The sequence below is a fragment of the Eleginops maclovinus genome, chromosome 23 (assembly GCF_036324505.1).
Source record: "Eleginops maclovinus isolate JMC-PN-2008 ecotype Puerto Natales chromosome 23, JC_Emac_rtc_rv5, whole genome shotgun sequence".
Classification (NCBI taxonomy): domain Eukaryota; kingdom Metazoa; phylum Chordata; class Actinopteri; order Perciformes; family Eleginopidae; genus Eleginops; species Eleginops maclovinus.
Genome location: NC_086371.1, coordinates 20745724 through 20763536, shown reverse-complemented (window position 1 = coordinate 20763536; position 17813 = coordinate 20745724). Strand labels below are relative to the sequence as shown.

General features: G+C 39.9%; 2 protein-coding genes across 2 annotated transcripts in view; both read right to left on the bottom strand.

Annotated features, from left to right (window-relative positions):
- Positions 1-1685: 1685 nt before the first annotated feature.
- Positions 1686-4794, bottom strand: si:dkey-160o24.3 (N-acetyllactosaminide beta-1,3-N-acetylglucosaminyltransferase 2). The gene is made up of 2 exons (XM_063876872.1): positions 4653-4794; positions 1686-3770 (listed from the first exon to the last, which is right to left on the bottom strand). Exon 2 carries the CDS (start codon positions 3764-3766, stop codon positions 2408-2410), a length of 1359 nt encoding a protein of 452 aa, XP_063732942.1. The 5' UTR covers positions 3767-3770; positions 4653-4794; the 3' UTR covers positions 1686-2407.
- A 4672-nt stretch (positions 4795-9466) lies between these two features.
- The window catches only part of nrg2b (neuregulin 2b), a 48497-nt gene continuing 40150 nt past the window's right edge, over positions 9467-17813 (bottom strand). The window contains exons 7-12 of the mRNA XM_063876606.1: positions 17524-17626; positions 16840-16969; positions 15659-15786; positions 13693-13908; positions 11216-11416; positions 9467-10682 (exon numbers count right to left, since the gene is read on the bottom strand). Of these exons, the coding sequence (XP_063732676.1) occupies positions 10214-10682; positions 11216-11416; positions 13693-13908; positions 15659-15786; positions 16840-16969; positions 17524-17626 (1247 nt within the window). The 3' untranslated portion in view covers positions 9467-10213. The remainder of the gene's footprint in view (positions 10683-11215; positions 11417-13692; positions 13909-15658; positions 15787-16839; positions 16970-17523; positions 17627-17813) is intronic.

Genomic DNA, 17813 nt, shown 5'->3' with positions numbered 1-17813 from the left:
CGGGGATCTGGAGTGATAACGTAAACACCTTTACCAGTTCCACAGGTCCTCTAAAGGATTTCCTTTGGACTTGCTGGAATGGTAGCGCTCCTTGTATTGATTTTGTTTTCTAACAAAGGGACCTGATAGCCTTTGGGGTTTACTTTTTCACAAGCACAGTAAGAACGTAATAGTTTACATTCAAACAGGCGTTGTCAGGTTTCTGTACCTAATAGCTGTGCTAGTCTTTTGTGCCGTATCTTTTTTTACACTCGTTCCCTACTTTCTGATATAAGGAATTTCACTTCAATGATTCTTTCAATGATCATCTCCCCCTCAAGCTCACTGGTTTCACTGATATTGAGTTTCAGGTCCTCCATGATAAACATACTCTTCATTTGAAGACAGCAATCTTCCTCAGTGGTTATCCATTTAGTAATAACTTGGTTGTTACAAAGAAAATCCAACTGTTATTAGGTTTCATCAAAGGCTTCCAAAGGGTGTTTGTACTAGTTTCGGCATCACTTTTACGATAAAGTTTGCATACGTTGACTAATGTAACTAATGTTAGCAAACATTAGCTAAACAGAAAGAAAATAAGTCTGTTGGGTAAATTGAACATTTATTGGGATAACAAGGAAGAGGAAATAAACAAATAAACAAGAAAGTATTTAAGTCATTCATCATACTGGATTCACAGTTCTCTATCAAAGCCTACCTTGAATGGTGCCAGACATTTCAATTATGAATCAGTGGAAGCTACATAAGCTACACTAGCTCACATTTAATTCAGATGGCATATAAACATTCTGCAAATCTGGCTAAACCACTTTTAACTCAAATGATCCCAACAGTGGTTTCATTGACAGTTGTATTCAGCATACTTTTTGTACATACAGTAAATAAGATACAATAAAGATGATGCATAAAAAAATGCATTAAAAAAAAAACAGAGGCTCATTACAGATAGTGATAGTATAACAAATAATGACGAGACATATATATATATATATAAACAATTAGAATAAAAACTATAGAAAAGTAGCTGGAGACCTAATTGCAAGGGCCACATGTTACATAAAGAGAGGTAACATGATATTTCACTAGCCCTTAAAGGTCTCCTATTATGCTATATTTCAACAATATATTGTAGGGCAATATCTATACAAAACCTGTCTGTGAAGTGTTTTGCTCAAAATACCAAACAGATCCCCCATTGTAGCATGCCTCATACCCCTCTATTTCAGCCCTGTTCCTGAAGTGCTGATTTTGTGACTGTAGCTTTAAATTTGTTCTGACCTGAAGCTGGTCACGCCCCTTTGGAGCGTCATGCAGCTCTCTGTGAAGAGAGAAGTTTCTAACGGAGAAACTCAGCGAAACGCTGCCGTGATTAAACTCCATATTATGTTCCAAACCACATCAATCATTATTTCTGAAACACTTCTCAGTGTTTACCTCTAAAACAGAGACATTATATTTATTATATACAACAACTCTAAGTCCCTCCTGCAGACATCCTGCTGAACACACAGAGGTGCTGCGGAGGGGACCATAGGTTAGGACGTGTCACGCCAGCCCACATTTCTGACATGACGTCATAACCGAAGCAAATCTGGATCAGCTCGTTTTTAGAGATGTGGGTAAGGAGGAAAAGAGAGAGGGTTGTATTTTCTGACACTTTGTGAGTCTCCTTACACACCGGGGAGACATATTTATGTATAAAAGACATCAAAAAGTGCATTTTGCATAATAGGGGACCTTTAAAACAAGACTACTGTATACATTTTTTAGGAAAAGCTAACACATTGTTCTGCTTACCAACAATATGAATTCACAGGAAATAAAACATTGCTCTCTAGAATACACATGGTTGTTTTGCTACTTCAACCTCACATTATCTGATATGACCACAAGCTTAGGCTTAGCTAATGGCTGAAGTTAGCCATCAGTGCCAGAAAGGGTCCAGTTTTACCCGAACCATGATTCTTAATGTGTTTTATTATTTATATTCAACAAAATAGTTTGATTGCCTAAACCCTTTTTCCAGAAAGGATAACATCTCCCATCTGCATACTTTGGCTGGTGTAGCAAATGTTAGCAAGCTTGGCTAAATTTAGAAAAGACATAACATCAATGATAATGCTTTAATCTAATCAAAACAGATTATTTGTATATAATGCGAATACTAATAATTGTTATTTCCAATTATATTTCTTATTTGTAGTGAATTTTCAAACAATCATTTTTAATATTGATCCGTCTGTTGGTATGTTGATGGACCTCAGGGTTTTCACAGTGTCTAAGATAATTAAATATAGCCCCAGAACATGGATGCCTGCAGTAAATAAATACAGCGTAATACAGTGTCACCTCTTCATGACAGATCAACAAAAGCTTTAGAGAATCTTTAATATAGAGAAATGGAGGATTAGCTTACAGCTGTTGTGTTTCTTCTATCAGCTCCTCTCAGGGGCATATCCAAACACTGTGCCTCTGTTTGTTTCATGTTGGCCCACAGTTTTAATACTTGGTTGGGGAGTCGTCTGTGGACCAACAGGATTCCATGATACGAACATAGTTGGTCTTCCTCCTTTCCACGAAAATCAAACGTAAGGAAGGCGGGGTGGTGGACTGGACCAGCATTTAGTCTAACCATACACATTCCCACATAAACGTCATCAATGGGATACAGGGTAACCCTTTCAGACACATCATGTAGGCGTTTGGCCAATAGGCCTGAGTACACCACCCCTCCACCACCTGCATAGCTAGGATACTGGCCCTTGAAGAAGCTTTCTGGGACATAGTACTTAGACTTGTTGGCTCGGTTGGGTAACGCTGAAACTATGACATCGCCAACCATAAAGCCTTTCATTGTCTCATGTGCTTGTAGCTTCTTTATCTCACCCTTTAGGTAGCTCAACATATTTGGGGTGTTAACAAAGACATCGTCATCCCCTTTAAACACAAAGCTAGTCTGGCCGCACGAGCTTGAGAACCACTTCCAGAACAGCACATCTTTCAAGGTGAGGTTGAAAAATGTGTCCCTAAAGTCCCACTGCAAAAGGTCTCCATAGCGTTTACTCTCCATCTGCAGTATCTCAGATAGATCCACACCCAGCTCATCTGTATTTTCCTTGCCTAGCAGGAAGACCCTGCGGACGTACCCTCCACCATTGCTGTTTCTCTTGTGTCCATCTACCCATCCTCCCTGGCCCCATGTCTGTCGAATGACATGCCGGTTCTTAAAATTCAGCAGTGTTGACTTGATAGCCAGAAGAAGAAGTGGGGGCTCCTTCTCATCCTGTGCTCCGGCTCCACATACTCCATCTGGCTGGAGGAGCAATGGGTAGTCTCTCCTGTGCATATATCTTTGAAAATCTTTTATCTGCTGTGGTAGATTGTCATCATTTTTGTTTGCGTCGGTAACTTCAGAGTAAACATTCTTCAGTATGGACTCATTACAAATACTATTTTTAAATCCCCTCATGCGTTTGTTAGGGCGGAGGATGGGGTTGAAACGGCGTTCAATGGTCAGCTGGAGGCGGTTCCATATGGCTTGACCAGGCAGGTTGGTATCCCAGAAACTTTTAGGGAGTGGGGCGTAGCTTTCATTCTTGAAAGTCCCTGGGGCAACAAAGTGAGGATTTTGCGGCATTGTCCCAGGTACTGAACTTATGGCAGTACACAACATGACCATAATGTAAACTAGCAGCAGTGCCAGGGAGATGAAGGGTGTGCACACACAGATCAGTGCTCTGCGCCAGTGACAGAAACAGTTTGCCATTTACCTTCAAAGATATAAAAAGGATGTTAGTGGCCAATAATACATTTGTGTAAAAAAGACATGTTTTTGAGTACCAAAATAAATTGAAAGGGATTTGTGGGCTTGTGCACAAACATTTGTTTCCCTGGAGTCCCTACCAACCAACACACTGTAAGTTAAGACAACTATGTTTTTCTGTGTTGTCTGTTTTGAAAAAAAACATCTCCACCCACTGATGAATTTATTTTTGCTTTTGACGTTAATAAACAAGTTTCTAAAACCAATCATTTTAAGTCAGAGGGTGAAAACAGATATCCTTGGACATAGTATTTTTTTTTTAAATCAACAATAAAACATGTATACATGTTCGAGTAGAAACCCAAGTACAAGTATGAACCTAAAATTAAAAACACTTTTCATCTGTAAATGTACCATTGAAGCCCAGAGTTGTACATGGACAGAATAAAACCCACGAGGGAGAACAAGGCTATATTTCAAAGTTGAATAAATAATCTCCAAAATTGTCAATTTAGCAGCAATTCTGACATTTTCAAATATGTCACCTGATCATTGTCAGTAGAGGATTTTGCCTAATATGATATTAAACACATAAATGTTCTAATTGCCATTCCCCTGAGGACTGGTGTATCTACAACTTTATCACAGCTGGGATAAGTCCGTTCTGTCAACTCATGCTCACGAAGTCAAGCTTTAATGCCCAGGAATAAACTTTTATACACAGATATATTTGAAACTATGGAAAGAGATTCTACAAAATAGGTTGATAACCATACTTTATCAAATTACTTATTAAAGTTATTAACAAAGTGGTCATTTGACACGATGAAATCATCTCCTCTAAAAGTCCTCGAATATCAATAAAGAGTCAGCAGCTTTCTTTGCTTACCTGTCTTAAGTGAAGACTCCAAAATTCACTTTATTTCGTCTATTTTTGTTAGAAATCCAATGGGCCCATTATTTTTAAGAAAAAATAATCAAGATTGACTTCTTCTCTCACAAGATGAAAGTCTCTTCTAATGTTGAGTCAGCATTATTTGTCTTCCCTGGCTTCTGTCATGTCATCTGACAAGCTCATAAGACTGCTGTTCCTTCGCAAAAGGAAACATGTTCTGCAAATGCCTTTTACCAAGATGACACTAACAGCTAAGTTGTCAGGTACAGGTAAACACCCACTGACAAAGTGAGCAAACAGGAAGGACATTACTTCACAGGTAATGAATGGAATTGCCTAAAGCCAACCAATAATCACCAACGCAAATCAATACGTAGAAGTCTTATATCAAACAAATATAGTTTTATTTTTAGCTGCTGTTGCCCCAATTGCAATAAATGTACCAAAAATGGCAACATATGTTTTGGAGATTATTAGATCTAAAATATACTGAGTAATTTCTGTTTAAAAATAATAATATTTTCACCTTCTATGCAACAGCATTGTTATATGATATTTGTTTCATAATTATAATCCATGTTTTATATTTGTCTTTATTACGTGTTGTATGTTATTCCTGTGTAAGGGATTTGTGTTCTACATGATGTTGTGAAAACATACTATATAAATGAAGTGTTATCACTTTTAATATATCTTATATAGCACCTTTAACACAAAGGTTAGAAAGTGCTTTTACAGACAAACCAAAGCAGGATACTCTAATATTATAACAACCCAACAACCTTGCCTTACTGTAAAGCAATGCAAACTGAAGATACTAAAAGCCCATCCTCCACTTTGAAAGATCCTGCTGAGTGAAACCTGGGGACCAACAAAACAGGTCTATAGCCTCTTCCCCCCCCCTGATATGTGTCATATCTTCAGGATGCAATTAATCCCTCAGTGAGCTTGAAAAAGACAGAAAACCTGCTGAAAATATTTGTATAACCTGCTGGTGAAAGACAGGTCAAAAAAGACTGAAAGACAATAAAACCCTTTAAACTGGTGAGGTTGGTATGATGTTTTTAAACTGATCGACAATGTCATAAAAGGCTCAATTAGGACCAGGGTTTGTGTGACAGGTGTGCAATTTGTATTCTCTTTATCCGGTAAGTGATAAAGAGAATACAAATTGCACACCTGGCATCTATGTCCCTCTCTCACAAATGCATTTTCGGAAGTGAGCAGCTGAAATAATGTGTGTATAGATGTGTGTGTGTGTGTGTGTGTGTGTGTGTGTGTGTGTGTGTGTGTGTGTGTGTGTGTGTGTGTGTGTGTGTGTGTGTGTGTGTGTGTGTGTTTACACAAATGGTGTTTGGGTTGATGGCGTTCAGCTCAGGTGTTGACTTAAGTAATTTGGCAAACAACCAAATATGCGTGACTCTCTTTTACTTACAACAGTATTACAAAATGTATGAGCAATGCATTACTAAACTGTGCACCATTGTTTCTTACAAGTTTTACAAATCTGGGTCATCTGGGCGGGGGTCATTTATCTTTTCAAAATTTCCAGTCAACGCATAGTTCGAAAATGCCCTAGAATACCTTTAAAATGTTATATATTCTGACTGGAGTACGATATGGCACACGCTGTTACGGTTGCAGTTGAGATTTAGAGATACAGAGCGGTGAAGAACAGGGCCGAGTCTGTGCTCATCAGATCTGTCATCAGCTAGTGTGAGAGTAGCTTAAAACATGTAATCCGTCACATACATTTGAATGAGTCATCATTCATCCATTCACTCTTTTCATAGAGAGCAAGGTGCCAGTTGCTCAAGGAAGCTAACACTCACTTACGTTCTGGGATCGAACCATCAGATTGTGTATGACAAGCTGTAAAAAATGAACTTGTTAATTCTACTTTAAATATTAGATCAAAAACTCGCACATGACTTATGCAGCATAATACAAATCTCACTTACCAATCCGATGCATTTTCACTGAAACCTGACTATATAGTATAATATCATTTTTGGACATTTTAAATAATTTAAACAAGAAAAACACCGGTGTTGCTAAAAATGCTGATAAACAATGGTTATATTGAAGAGTGGCAGTAAGATATGACAGTGTGACACATGTAACAAGAGCCTGGAAGGGGCAAAGCGGGATAAATAACTCCATAATGAAGTATTATTATTAATCAAGCCTGTTCTTTTCATGATATGTTATATCAGAATGTCTGCTGTGCCTATTTAAATGAACTAGATTTGAAACTAAATACCCATCATACATCTACAATGAGTCGTTTGTCAAAAGTAAAACAATCCATTTGATTTCCTCTAAATTTCGTTCATTTGCTGCTATCACACAGAAGGTTCCAGTTCATGGCACGTTCAATTCAAGTTGAGGTGAGTGCTGCCATCTGTTGGTCATATGGCAACTCCACGTTTGTACACTTGATGCACTGGCTTCTTGACTTTATCCCTTCTTCATAAAAACATAGCAGATTCTAAAGCACTGTAAATTTAAAACAACATACTTCAGTTGTTTTTAGTTAGAAAGATGACAGGACAGTTCCAAAATGGTAGGAATAAAGTTTTATTTTTCATATGAAGGGATGGTTTTGGATTTTTCTTCTTTTACAAGTCGTATGTTTTTGATAAAACTTGCAAAAAATCTTCTAGCATATTCCAAGAAATGATGGACATGAAGAGAAAGGGGATTTATTGCTGAATGTTAAAATGAAGACACATTTTTTTTTTTTTTCACCGAGTGGAAAAACGATTTGCTTGCTGCTTTTTCCATGCACCCAACTACCAGTACCACTAGGACATGCAGAGGGGTTGGGGTGATAGGAGAGGGGTTTGGGGAGGGGGGAGGGGAGAGAAGGAAGGTGGGAGAGAGTAGGGAGGAGAGAGGGAGTCGGGAGGTAAAAAAGACAAAGGCAAACTTTTTGACAAACACAAACATGGTAAAGGCTTTGTGTGTGCGTGTGTGTGTGTGTGTGTGTGTGTGTGTGTGTGTGTGTGTGTGTGTGTGTGTGTGTGTGTGTGTGTGTGTGTGTGTGTGTGTGTGTGTGTGTGTGTGTGTGTGCTTCATAATGTGCGATCAGTGTCTGGTGTGTGGTATGTATGTGTGCATGTAAAGGGGGCAAAGGGGGGAGTGCAGGGTGAGGAGAAAGAGGGTGGGGGGTGTTAACAATTCAACTAGCTCTAGAAGCACACTACCCTCACTTGCAGTATTTCCACATTGCAAATCCCAGATTGATTACAGTGATAGTAAGACAAAACTAGCCAGAACTTTGAGTCGTGAACCCAAATAATGTTTTTTTTTTAAATATAAATGTCTAACATGATTTCCCCTGAATCTGAGGGGTTGGTCGCCATTTTAAGATAATTTATATATCTGTGATCCATGCGTCTCCTGTGTGAAGGAAGAAAACAAAAGAAATAGGAAATTAACTCTAATAGGGACACGTATTGTATTTGACACAGTTTCATTATCCTCAGTGAGCTTGAAAGGATGGCTAAACCCGGAGGTGGAGATTTTTCTGACATGATCAGCCTAATGTTACTGTGCTGTTCAGCATGGGGCCTAAACTCATCTGCTAGTTGCTTCTGAAGGTCTGTAAGGCGGGTGAGAAAGGCGTGGAGAGGCGAGGGGCGATGTGAGGTGGAGGGGGGACAGACAGAGACAGACAGATAACAGATCATTCAGTCAATATGACCAAGCAAAAGGAGTTCAATTCATAAAAGGTATAGGAATGCAAAATGCAGAAATCAGTATTATCATATACCACCGTTTGGCTGTGAGCTAAAGAAAAAGTAAAATCGGTCTCAGAAAAAAAAACGTTCTACCCGCTTTTTCCCTTCAGAGCAGTGCCGTCGCTACAGGGGGTGAAAGGTGGAGGCGGTTCCATGGGGCCCACAGAGAAAGCTCATAAAGTAGTAGATTCGTATGAGTAACAAAACAAAACAAAACAAAAAAACAAACACAAGGGGACCCAGAGCAATATCCTCCTCTCAGGGGGCCCATAACTCCTGTTCCCGCCCCTGCAACGTAGTGAACAGATGAGGTCTCTGCATCTTTTTTCATCATCATCATCATCATCATCAGCCACACACACACACACACACACACACACACACACACACACACACACACACACACACACACACACACACACACACACACACACACAAAGTAAAAAACTGAATCTCATTTCGGATTCCAAGAGTTCTTTTTTTAAAGCCTACGCTCCTTTAATCGTGGCCTCGAGTGAACGCAACAAACCTGACGGACGAACGGACGGACAGGAAGTACAGTGAGGGATGTGGATCTGGCCTGCGGACTGAACTGTGACTGGGATGGCGTGCGCTCTCTGCTTTGAGTCTCTTGGCGGTGATGTGATGGGGAAGTCCTGAGACACAGTGCGGCTCTAAGCTGCTGGCATAGGAAACGGGCGGGCTGGGCAGTCCACGGGAGGCCAGAGTCAGGCTGGATTACAACTGGATTGGTTCGGTTTGGATCGGCAGCTCCCCGGCCAATGGCTGCTCATGGAGGGAGGGTCTTACAGTGCAATGGAGCTTCTGGCAGCGTGAGGATTGGTGACAGGAGCAAACACTTTCCAAGGTGAGGCGTCAACCAAATGAGGCTTCATGAAATGTACATACAGGCGCGCGCGCGCGCACACACACACACACACACACACACACACACACACACACACACACACACACACACACACACACACACACACACACACACACACACACACACACACACACACACAGCATCCACAACCAATGTCATGGCAGCACCCTGAACACCTACACAGGAATCTGAAATTACTTCCCCTCAACAACTCCCTAACACTCTTGTTTCCACAGAAATAACAACAAATGACTGACAGGCAGCGAACGACGACATGAATGGCCGATGGGATTCATCCGAAAATCATCCAAGAAAAAACTACCCTTCACTTCCGGTTGCGTCAGTGACTAATGTCCCTGTGGAACGAGCGCATCGCGCAGATCATACTCATGTAAACAGACACCTTTTACACAGGAGGAATCAATATTGCATGATGACATAATCAGATCACAGTTCAAAAAAGAGGAAGATCCCAAATCAGAGAAAAAACAAAGCAAAAGGAAGAGGAAGAGGGTTGGTCTCTATAAAAAACGAGGAGTCTTTATAAGAAAGGCTACAAAAACTCAATGGGACCTCCGACTTCAGCATACAGCAAAAGGCACCACAATATTATTCTATTTATCTAACTTGTGAAAAAATTGGCACGTAATTCTCTTATTTTTTTCATCTCTCATAATGCTGTAAATCAAAAAACTTTACATATAAATATTTCCCCCCCGTTATAAAAAAAGTCTTTGCTGTTAGCTAGTAGACAATTTTTGCTGAAATGAAAATAAATATTTCATTTGTTTAGAATATCTGTCTGTTATACAAAATAAAAATATTTCTCCTAGGTGCAGGTCTCTAGTCCACTGGTTGTGTGTAGGAGGAGGGAGAGTGTGTGAGGTGGAGGGGTGGGTGGTGGCAGGGGGGGTTAAGTCTTAAAGGGGCATGTTGTCAGCCTTGGAGCGGTGCGACTGGGAGCCGCGGCTCTGCCCGTTGCTGCGCGTCCCCGGTCGACTCAGCCCGCGGTGAGTCCGTGTGTCCGCGCCGGAGGACGAACGGTGGCCCGGCACAGTTAAGGGCGGGTCCATGTTCATGTTCTGCATACTAAGGAAAGGCGTGCTCTCCCCGTGAGTGTCCTCTTCCTCCTCCTCTTCCTCCTCTTCTTCTGACTGGCTGAAGCTCTGCGAGCTGTAGTCCCGTAGGCCTGTAGAACGCTGCGAGATGTGTCCGTTGAGGCGGTTGCGTCGCGGGCGGCGCCGGCTGCGGATGGGTTCTCGCGAAGAGGCGTACTCCTGCGTTGTCTCGTAGGCCTCCTCGTCAGGGAGTCGGTAGGGGCTTGAAGGTAGACTTCCTGTGCTCTCGGTCAGGTAAGGTCGCCTCGGACGCCGGGGCTGCCTGTATAAACTTCCATCCTGAAACAGAAAACAGATAAATGATAGAAACTGCTTATCATCCTAATAAGAAGCAGTGGTGGAAGAACTTATATATCTGGTGTATAAATACTCTAAAACGTCCTGCATTCCAAACCAAACCTTAGAAGGAAGTACAGCCAAATATAGCAGAAGTCCCACCAATTTGTGTCTGTTATACCTTTGGATTTTTATCATCGATGCATAAACATGCGTGCAATATTGTAACAAAATGAGGAAGAGCAATTTGTATTCATTTTAAATACTTTAAAGTGGTTTCTTCTGTTTTGTAAAAAATAATTCTATTTTTTAGGATAAATATATGTTTTAATACCCTAATCTGAGAAGTTACATGAAACCAAATATATCGTAGTGGACTAAAAAGTATTATTATAAATATTTTCCTCTGAGGTGAAGTAAAATAATAAAGTTCCATAAAATACAAGTACTTTAGAATAGTACAGTACTAAAGGAAATGTCCTACACCAATACTAGCAAGTATATTTACGTTAAACCTGACTGGTTTACTCTGTGCCTATACGTACATCTGGGCATCGTAGCAGCGGCTGATCATCCTCTCTGTGGTAGGCTGCAGCGGCGGGGGGCAGGGAGAGGGCGTGGCTTGTGTTGGGCGAGGTGATCTGGAAGGTGGGCACCTGGGGCGGCAACGGGGGATAGTGGAACTCCACCGGAGACAGGCGTGCTGGGGTGGTCAGGGCCGAAACATACCTAGAGAGGAAAGTTAAGAGCAAATTATTACTCTGTCTAAGTCACGTCTTTTTTTGCTACTGCTATGACAAGGTCTACTCAAACCAGCTGTTAGCCGATAGTTAGACAATAGATACCGAAACAACTCAAAAATATGGATTACCTCCCCAATGTTGCATTTCATATGTATTTCAATTAAGCACTAATGTACAGTAGTTTGATTGCCAGTAACCTTAGAGTACACATTTTCACAATTATCCTGGCCAAAATAACTGCGAGTAATCATCCCAAGAATCATCAAAATATGCTTAAAACTTTTAAAGTCATCAAAACAGTCAAATCATTTTACCAAACATTGTGGGTAATAAAGATTTGTGTTACTGCATTACAGATAGGACACTTTTTTTTGTTAGAAAAATAAACCTTCAAAAAATCATAAATGATAAGGTCCCCCTGCAAAGACCTTTACATTTCAAAATCAACGTTATTTAAGTGTGTTTTTACTTACTTAATATTTCAGTATTTTAAAAAAGTCTCTTTCTGCTACTTTACAAAGATATTAAGCTAGACAGCGTTTTAAATCTGAGGATAATATCCTTAAATGTCACATCCCATAGGGTACAACATTCTGATATAGGATGCAGACACACTTTGTGGCTTGAACTGATTGCAGTCGCTCGTCAGTATCAACCATTCTGTCAGAGAGTTTCATCCATCTGTTTTCTAAACCACTTTCCTACTTCAGGGCCGGAGGACAGGAGACTAACCAGCATGCACTGGGCAAGAGGAAGAGGGTAAACAATGGACAGGTTACCAGTCATTCACAGTGCTAACACACATACACAGACAAACAACAACATATACATGCTATTAAGTTTTTCCAGTCTATCTGACCTGCAGGACTTTGGACTGATGATGGAATTATACAAACTGAACACAAACACACACACACTGCAGGCAGATGGCTCCAGCTCACACTCAGGATCTTTTTAGCCATAAAACAACAGTGTTGGCTGCTGAGCCAACTCACCACCCACTCAGGGCTTCTCAAGAACATCAAAACATTCCTGAACATGTGCCATCAAAAAGAGTGTTTGACTGCTGCCCCTCGTTAAGTTGTTAATGCACAGTTTTCCCACAGGAGGGATCCCAAATAATCCAACTCTAAGAAACATTTTGAGCACTAAATAATGTAGGCTTATTAGGGCTGCACATTTCAATGTCAACCTGCTCCAACTATTGCTTCGTAAAAATCAAGACATCGCAAACAAGGATAAGGATAAGGACAATGATATTGCACTTATTTCTTATGGTTAGTTGAGATCATCAATAAACACTTCTTTAGTGGTGTTTTCTGTTTTCTGTTTAATGCTCAAATACTGCAATAAAAGAATGATGAAAATAATAGTAATTCAACAAGAAACTTTTATAATTGGTATAATGAAAAAAAAACCCACAGAAAACCTCAAGTGAGTCCACTTAAGCAACTGTTGAGTTATCACCAGGAATATCATTATGGGAAGATACAAAGCAGTTCACCGCTAGTTTGAGACAAATCAATTTCAAAATATTATTGTTAAAATCGTTTTTTTATTAACACATAGTTTATTTACGGTATCAAATAGTCTGAAATACGTTTTCAATATTAATAAACTGTATTATTGTTAGTAGGATGTTGCATATACGTGTAGTTACAATAATCACAATGTTCAAAAGATGAACTATAGATTTCCTGTTATGAATGCACACATGACAATATTGTTTAAATAACCAAGCATCTCTTAATTCATTGTGTTTTTCCTTTTTTCCTTACCTTCACTACCTCAACAACACTGGTTTAAGATCACAGTACTGTATACAGTACAGTATCTGGGCGATGAAGTCCTTGACATTGAAATATTCCTGACAACCACTAGGACGCGCCAAAGAGTAACAAGGCTAGTGCGAAAAATTCAATGTAAAGTAAATGTTTTGTAGAGTCATCAACAAAGACTTAAAGAGTTAAGACACTCTCACAGACACACACACAGAGAGACACACACACATTTCCATCCCTTTAGAGGACACTAAACTTTAACTGCTGCTTTTCCTCTTTCTTAGTTTGAACACTCTTTTTAAAAGCCTTTTTGGTATTTGTAGTCCCCGAACTAAATCTAAACCTAACCCTAATCTAAAAGTAAGTTTTCGCCATAAAACTTAATATGGCAAATGGGGACTCCCATGATGTCCCCAAAAGAATGGTATCCCCACAATGTTAGTGATACAAATACACACTCACACATTACCACCTTCCCTACCTGTCACTGTGAGGCGAGTCTCTTAGAGAGTCGTAGGAATCCCCGTACTGCATTCCTGGACCGGACATATCCCCACATCCCCAGTGGGCGGCCCTCCTTGCCATGCATGCGGGGCTGCTGCACTTACTGGTTCCCACAGAGCTGGACAGCCCTCCTGACTGGCAGTCTGAGTTCATACTCTCTGTTCGCTCCATGCTCCACGTCTGTTCCTCGTGTCTGCAGGTATGGATGTTAGAAGAGCAAGTTTAAAAGGTTACAACAGCAGTGACGTAAAGGATAGGATAACGATGAGGTAAGGATACTATACTGCAATACTGGTCAAATACATTTTTCATGGAAGAACCATAAAGTGATTGTTTTTATTAAAAATAAACATTACAGGGCTCTTAGAACTGCTGATCCTATTAACAATCAATAACCATCTGTTCAACTTACACATTATCATTGTACCAGTGGAATTGCCTGGCCTAGGCATTCAGGGCTGTAACCATAAAAAGAAAATCTACAGGCCAGCAAACTGTAAACACACAGAGTAACATTAGCCTATGCCATTACTGAAATACTTACTGACAAATTACTTTTTGTGTTATTTTAGAAGAAACACAATGATAGGAATTACTCAATGTGTTAGACAACTCACATGGAGTCTTTTACTTTCTCTACTGGTGATTAAAAAAAGTGTGTTGCTTTGACTGTACTCTAGATCCTGCCACAAACACATCGAATCACCTGCATAATAATGATGATATTAATGTTGAGTTACTTTAATCAATATAAGTGCCATAGTTATAAGAATCCTTAGCTTCCCCACAGATGTCAAAAGCATTCTTTAAAGATTTAAGATAATATTTAATGTATGCCAAAGTCATACATTGCAGTAAAATTAAATTCAGGCTGTAGTGTTCCAGACAGAACAGCAGGGAGCACCCAACAAAAAAAAAATTGCCCTTACCCTGACCTCAGCCCCAAACTTTGTATCTCCTAGAAAAACCTCTGAATTGTAAACTATTTGTCCAGCATGAAGTAGAGACAACACAAAATAAACAAGTTGCTGGTGTCAACAGTCCGAGCATCTACAAGGCAAAGACAGACTTTTTTTTTTCAGGATTGGGCGGGCCAAAGGTGATACTGAAAGACAGTGATAGACTCTTGTGATGATTTTGTGTGAGTAAAAGAGATAGACACGTTTTGTGGGTCATTATAGCCTGATACATTATATCAGAGCTCACTGCATTGAGAGGTGATTTTCTGCCCTCTAGTGGTGAATCATTTCATCATTTTGCTTTAAAAATACATTGCATACAATCACAAAACTTTGCTGGTTGTCCACAGCAAAGTGTTTCTCCTTTTGATTCAGTATATATTAGGGAATGTCCAAAGATTTAAATCTTCTGCAAGGAAGTCAGAGATATTTAATTACAAAGTCTGTTTAAATGTCAAATGATGTGTACTTGGAATAAAACTGGAGGACTTAATTTAAAAATCTCAACAGACTAAACTTTATGATTTGAAAGGAGCGTTCAGATTGTATTGGTCTAAAAAGAGAAAAACACATAGCTAACATATTTTTGTAGATTATTTGATAGCAGTGCAAGTTGTGTGTGTATGAACTGTGTTGTAACTGTATGTTTCTCTGATGTTATGTTATAACATAAGGGCAGTACAATAAACATATTATGGGGAAAACTGTTCAGGTTTTGAGAGAGTAGTCCCAATAGGTGAGGAAACTATTGTTATTTTGCACAATATAGTTATTCCTGAAACAATTTCACTATTACTCTGGATGATCAACATATTGCTTTAAGAGTGCTCAATTAAGCTACTTTCTAAAAAAGAGATAATCCCTATAAATACAAATAACAGAAAATATAGGAAGAAAAATTAGGAACAAATGCTTTCCAATCATTGCTTGTGTATATATCTAAATGTGTGTGTGTGCGTGTGCGTGTGCGTGTGCCAGGTCTACCTGGAAGCATGTGAGGCAGTGGTTGAGTGGTGGGAGCGGGTAGACATTCGGCTGCCTGCGTAGTTTCCTGCACCCTCAGCTCCGTGGCTGATCACACACTCTGTCGTTGGGACGCTCTTGGAGATGTACTGCAATACAAACACACAGACACACACATACTGTATAAACTCATCTCAATACTTGTTACTTATGTTATCATTTCCCTGATAACAATTAAATCATACAGTTAATGTTTACATAATAATAAGGTGATATCTAATGGTAAGAGGATTCTCCGGCACAGATCTCATCCTCACTTCTCTGTCATTGTTGGTGTTATGCTGACTCATGCACACATTATGTCTTCAGGAGAATGGTAGGAGTTTTTCCACTCTCTTTACTGTCTGTCAGCTTCATATTGCCCTTAGTTTACAGTGGATCAGAGTATTTATTTACACAAAGGCTCTTTTGAAGGCAAAACTGCTCTGGAGGCTCAAAGAAAAGCTTCATGGTGGAGTTCAAATCCAAGCACCAAAGCTAAATAAAGTCTAGCAGTGACTTCATTAACCGAGCAAGGCTCTGCATGCTCAGGTGAACCTGACATCCAGTTCTAATGTCTTCTGTATTCTTCTTTTTCCTTTTCAAGCATTAATGAATATCTGAGGAGATTCTGGAAAATTTGAAACCAAAATCCTATTTATAGGATGGGGAATTTAATTAAAAACACTGACATAACTGGATTTATTTCAGCAGCACTTTAATAAGAAAGGGAAGTCTGCCTGGAGATTACAAATGTGAATTCTATGTGTCCTGAATGGATAATTGTAAATGTATTGCTACCAGATGCTTAAACAAAACGATAGGTGCCAAAGTGTCTTTGGTAACTAGACCCAGTCTGGCATAAACTCTATCATAGCAAGTGTCTCTAATAAAAACAAATCTAAAAAAGATACAAAAAGGTACATAAGAACAATACATCTGTTTTGCCATTAAGAGCTTATGCCATTCAATCTTGTGTTGGGAACTTATTTTTCGTGCCTTGAGAGCAGCTCTGCCTATGAAAATATGTTGACCCTGTAGTGTGTTTCTCCTCAGCAGGAAGTGCAGTTGCTCAAAAAGTGACTTTACTTCCAGTAATTTAACCCTTAGCATCTCCTCTCCTGTACCTGATTCTGGAGTGTATTTCTACAGTTTTGACTCACGTCGACCATGGGGATCTCCTCGGGGCCGGGCCCAGGGTGATTGGGCCCATTGGCCAGCATGCGGTTGGGTTGCTCCACACACTGGTTCTGGTTCTGGTGCAGGTGACTGTGCATCTTCTTCCTCTGTTTCCTGGAGGAGTGTTGATGAGGGAAAAATACGTGATCTGGCAAATATGCTAAACTGATTGATCGCTATAACTGCTCTTTGATAAATCTCGCTCACGCACTTTACTTTTTAGATAATCGTTTTACAGTTACGGTTTATTATCAAGGTTAGGCAACAGTGTCGGAATTGAACAGGATTGGAGGTCCAGATAAACTTGGTAGTATGCAGTGTGTTGCAGATGTCAGCGAATTATAAATAGTTTAATTAAGTACATCCTGAGGAATCATCCAATGTTTCACAAATGATTATTTTCTTCATTCCGCATTTCTTCCTTTAGTTGACCTGCACCCTAGGTTAGGAACTATTATAATTAATTACCTCCACCTTGCCCTGCTGCAACAGTGAATTGTTACTTGAACAGCAATACATTAGTAATAATCATCTAGTAATGCATCATATTATAATATTTGACTCACAGGAGACAATTGAATCACCAGTGTCTTAAAAACTTTAAAGAACATTTTAGCCACTGTGTGGGTTAATAGAGAGTCATTTATGTTCCCTTCAAAGACACATACTTGGTTTTGCAGTAGGCCACCACACAAACGATGCCAACCACCAGCAGCGCCACACAGATGCCTGTGATCGTAAGCACCCGCCTCTGGTAGAGCTCCTCCGCCTCTGTGGATTGAAACACACACACACACACACACACACACACACACACACACACACACACACACACACACACACACACACACACACACACACATCCATGGCAGACAGACAATCACAACACACACACACACACACACACACACACACACACACACACACACACACACACACACACACACACACAGCATGA

What these genes read in the sequence shown, in the direction of transcription:
- si:dkey-160o24.3 (XM_063876872.1), bottom strand. Translation starts at nt 3,766, where the DNA reads ATGGCAAACTGTTTCTGTCACTGGCGCAGAGCACTGATCTGTGTGTGC.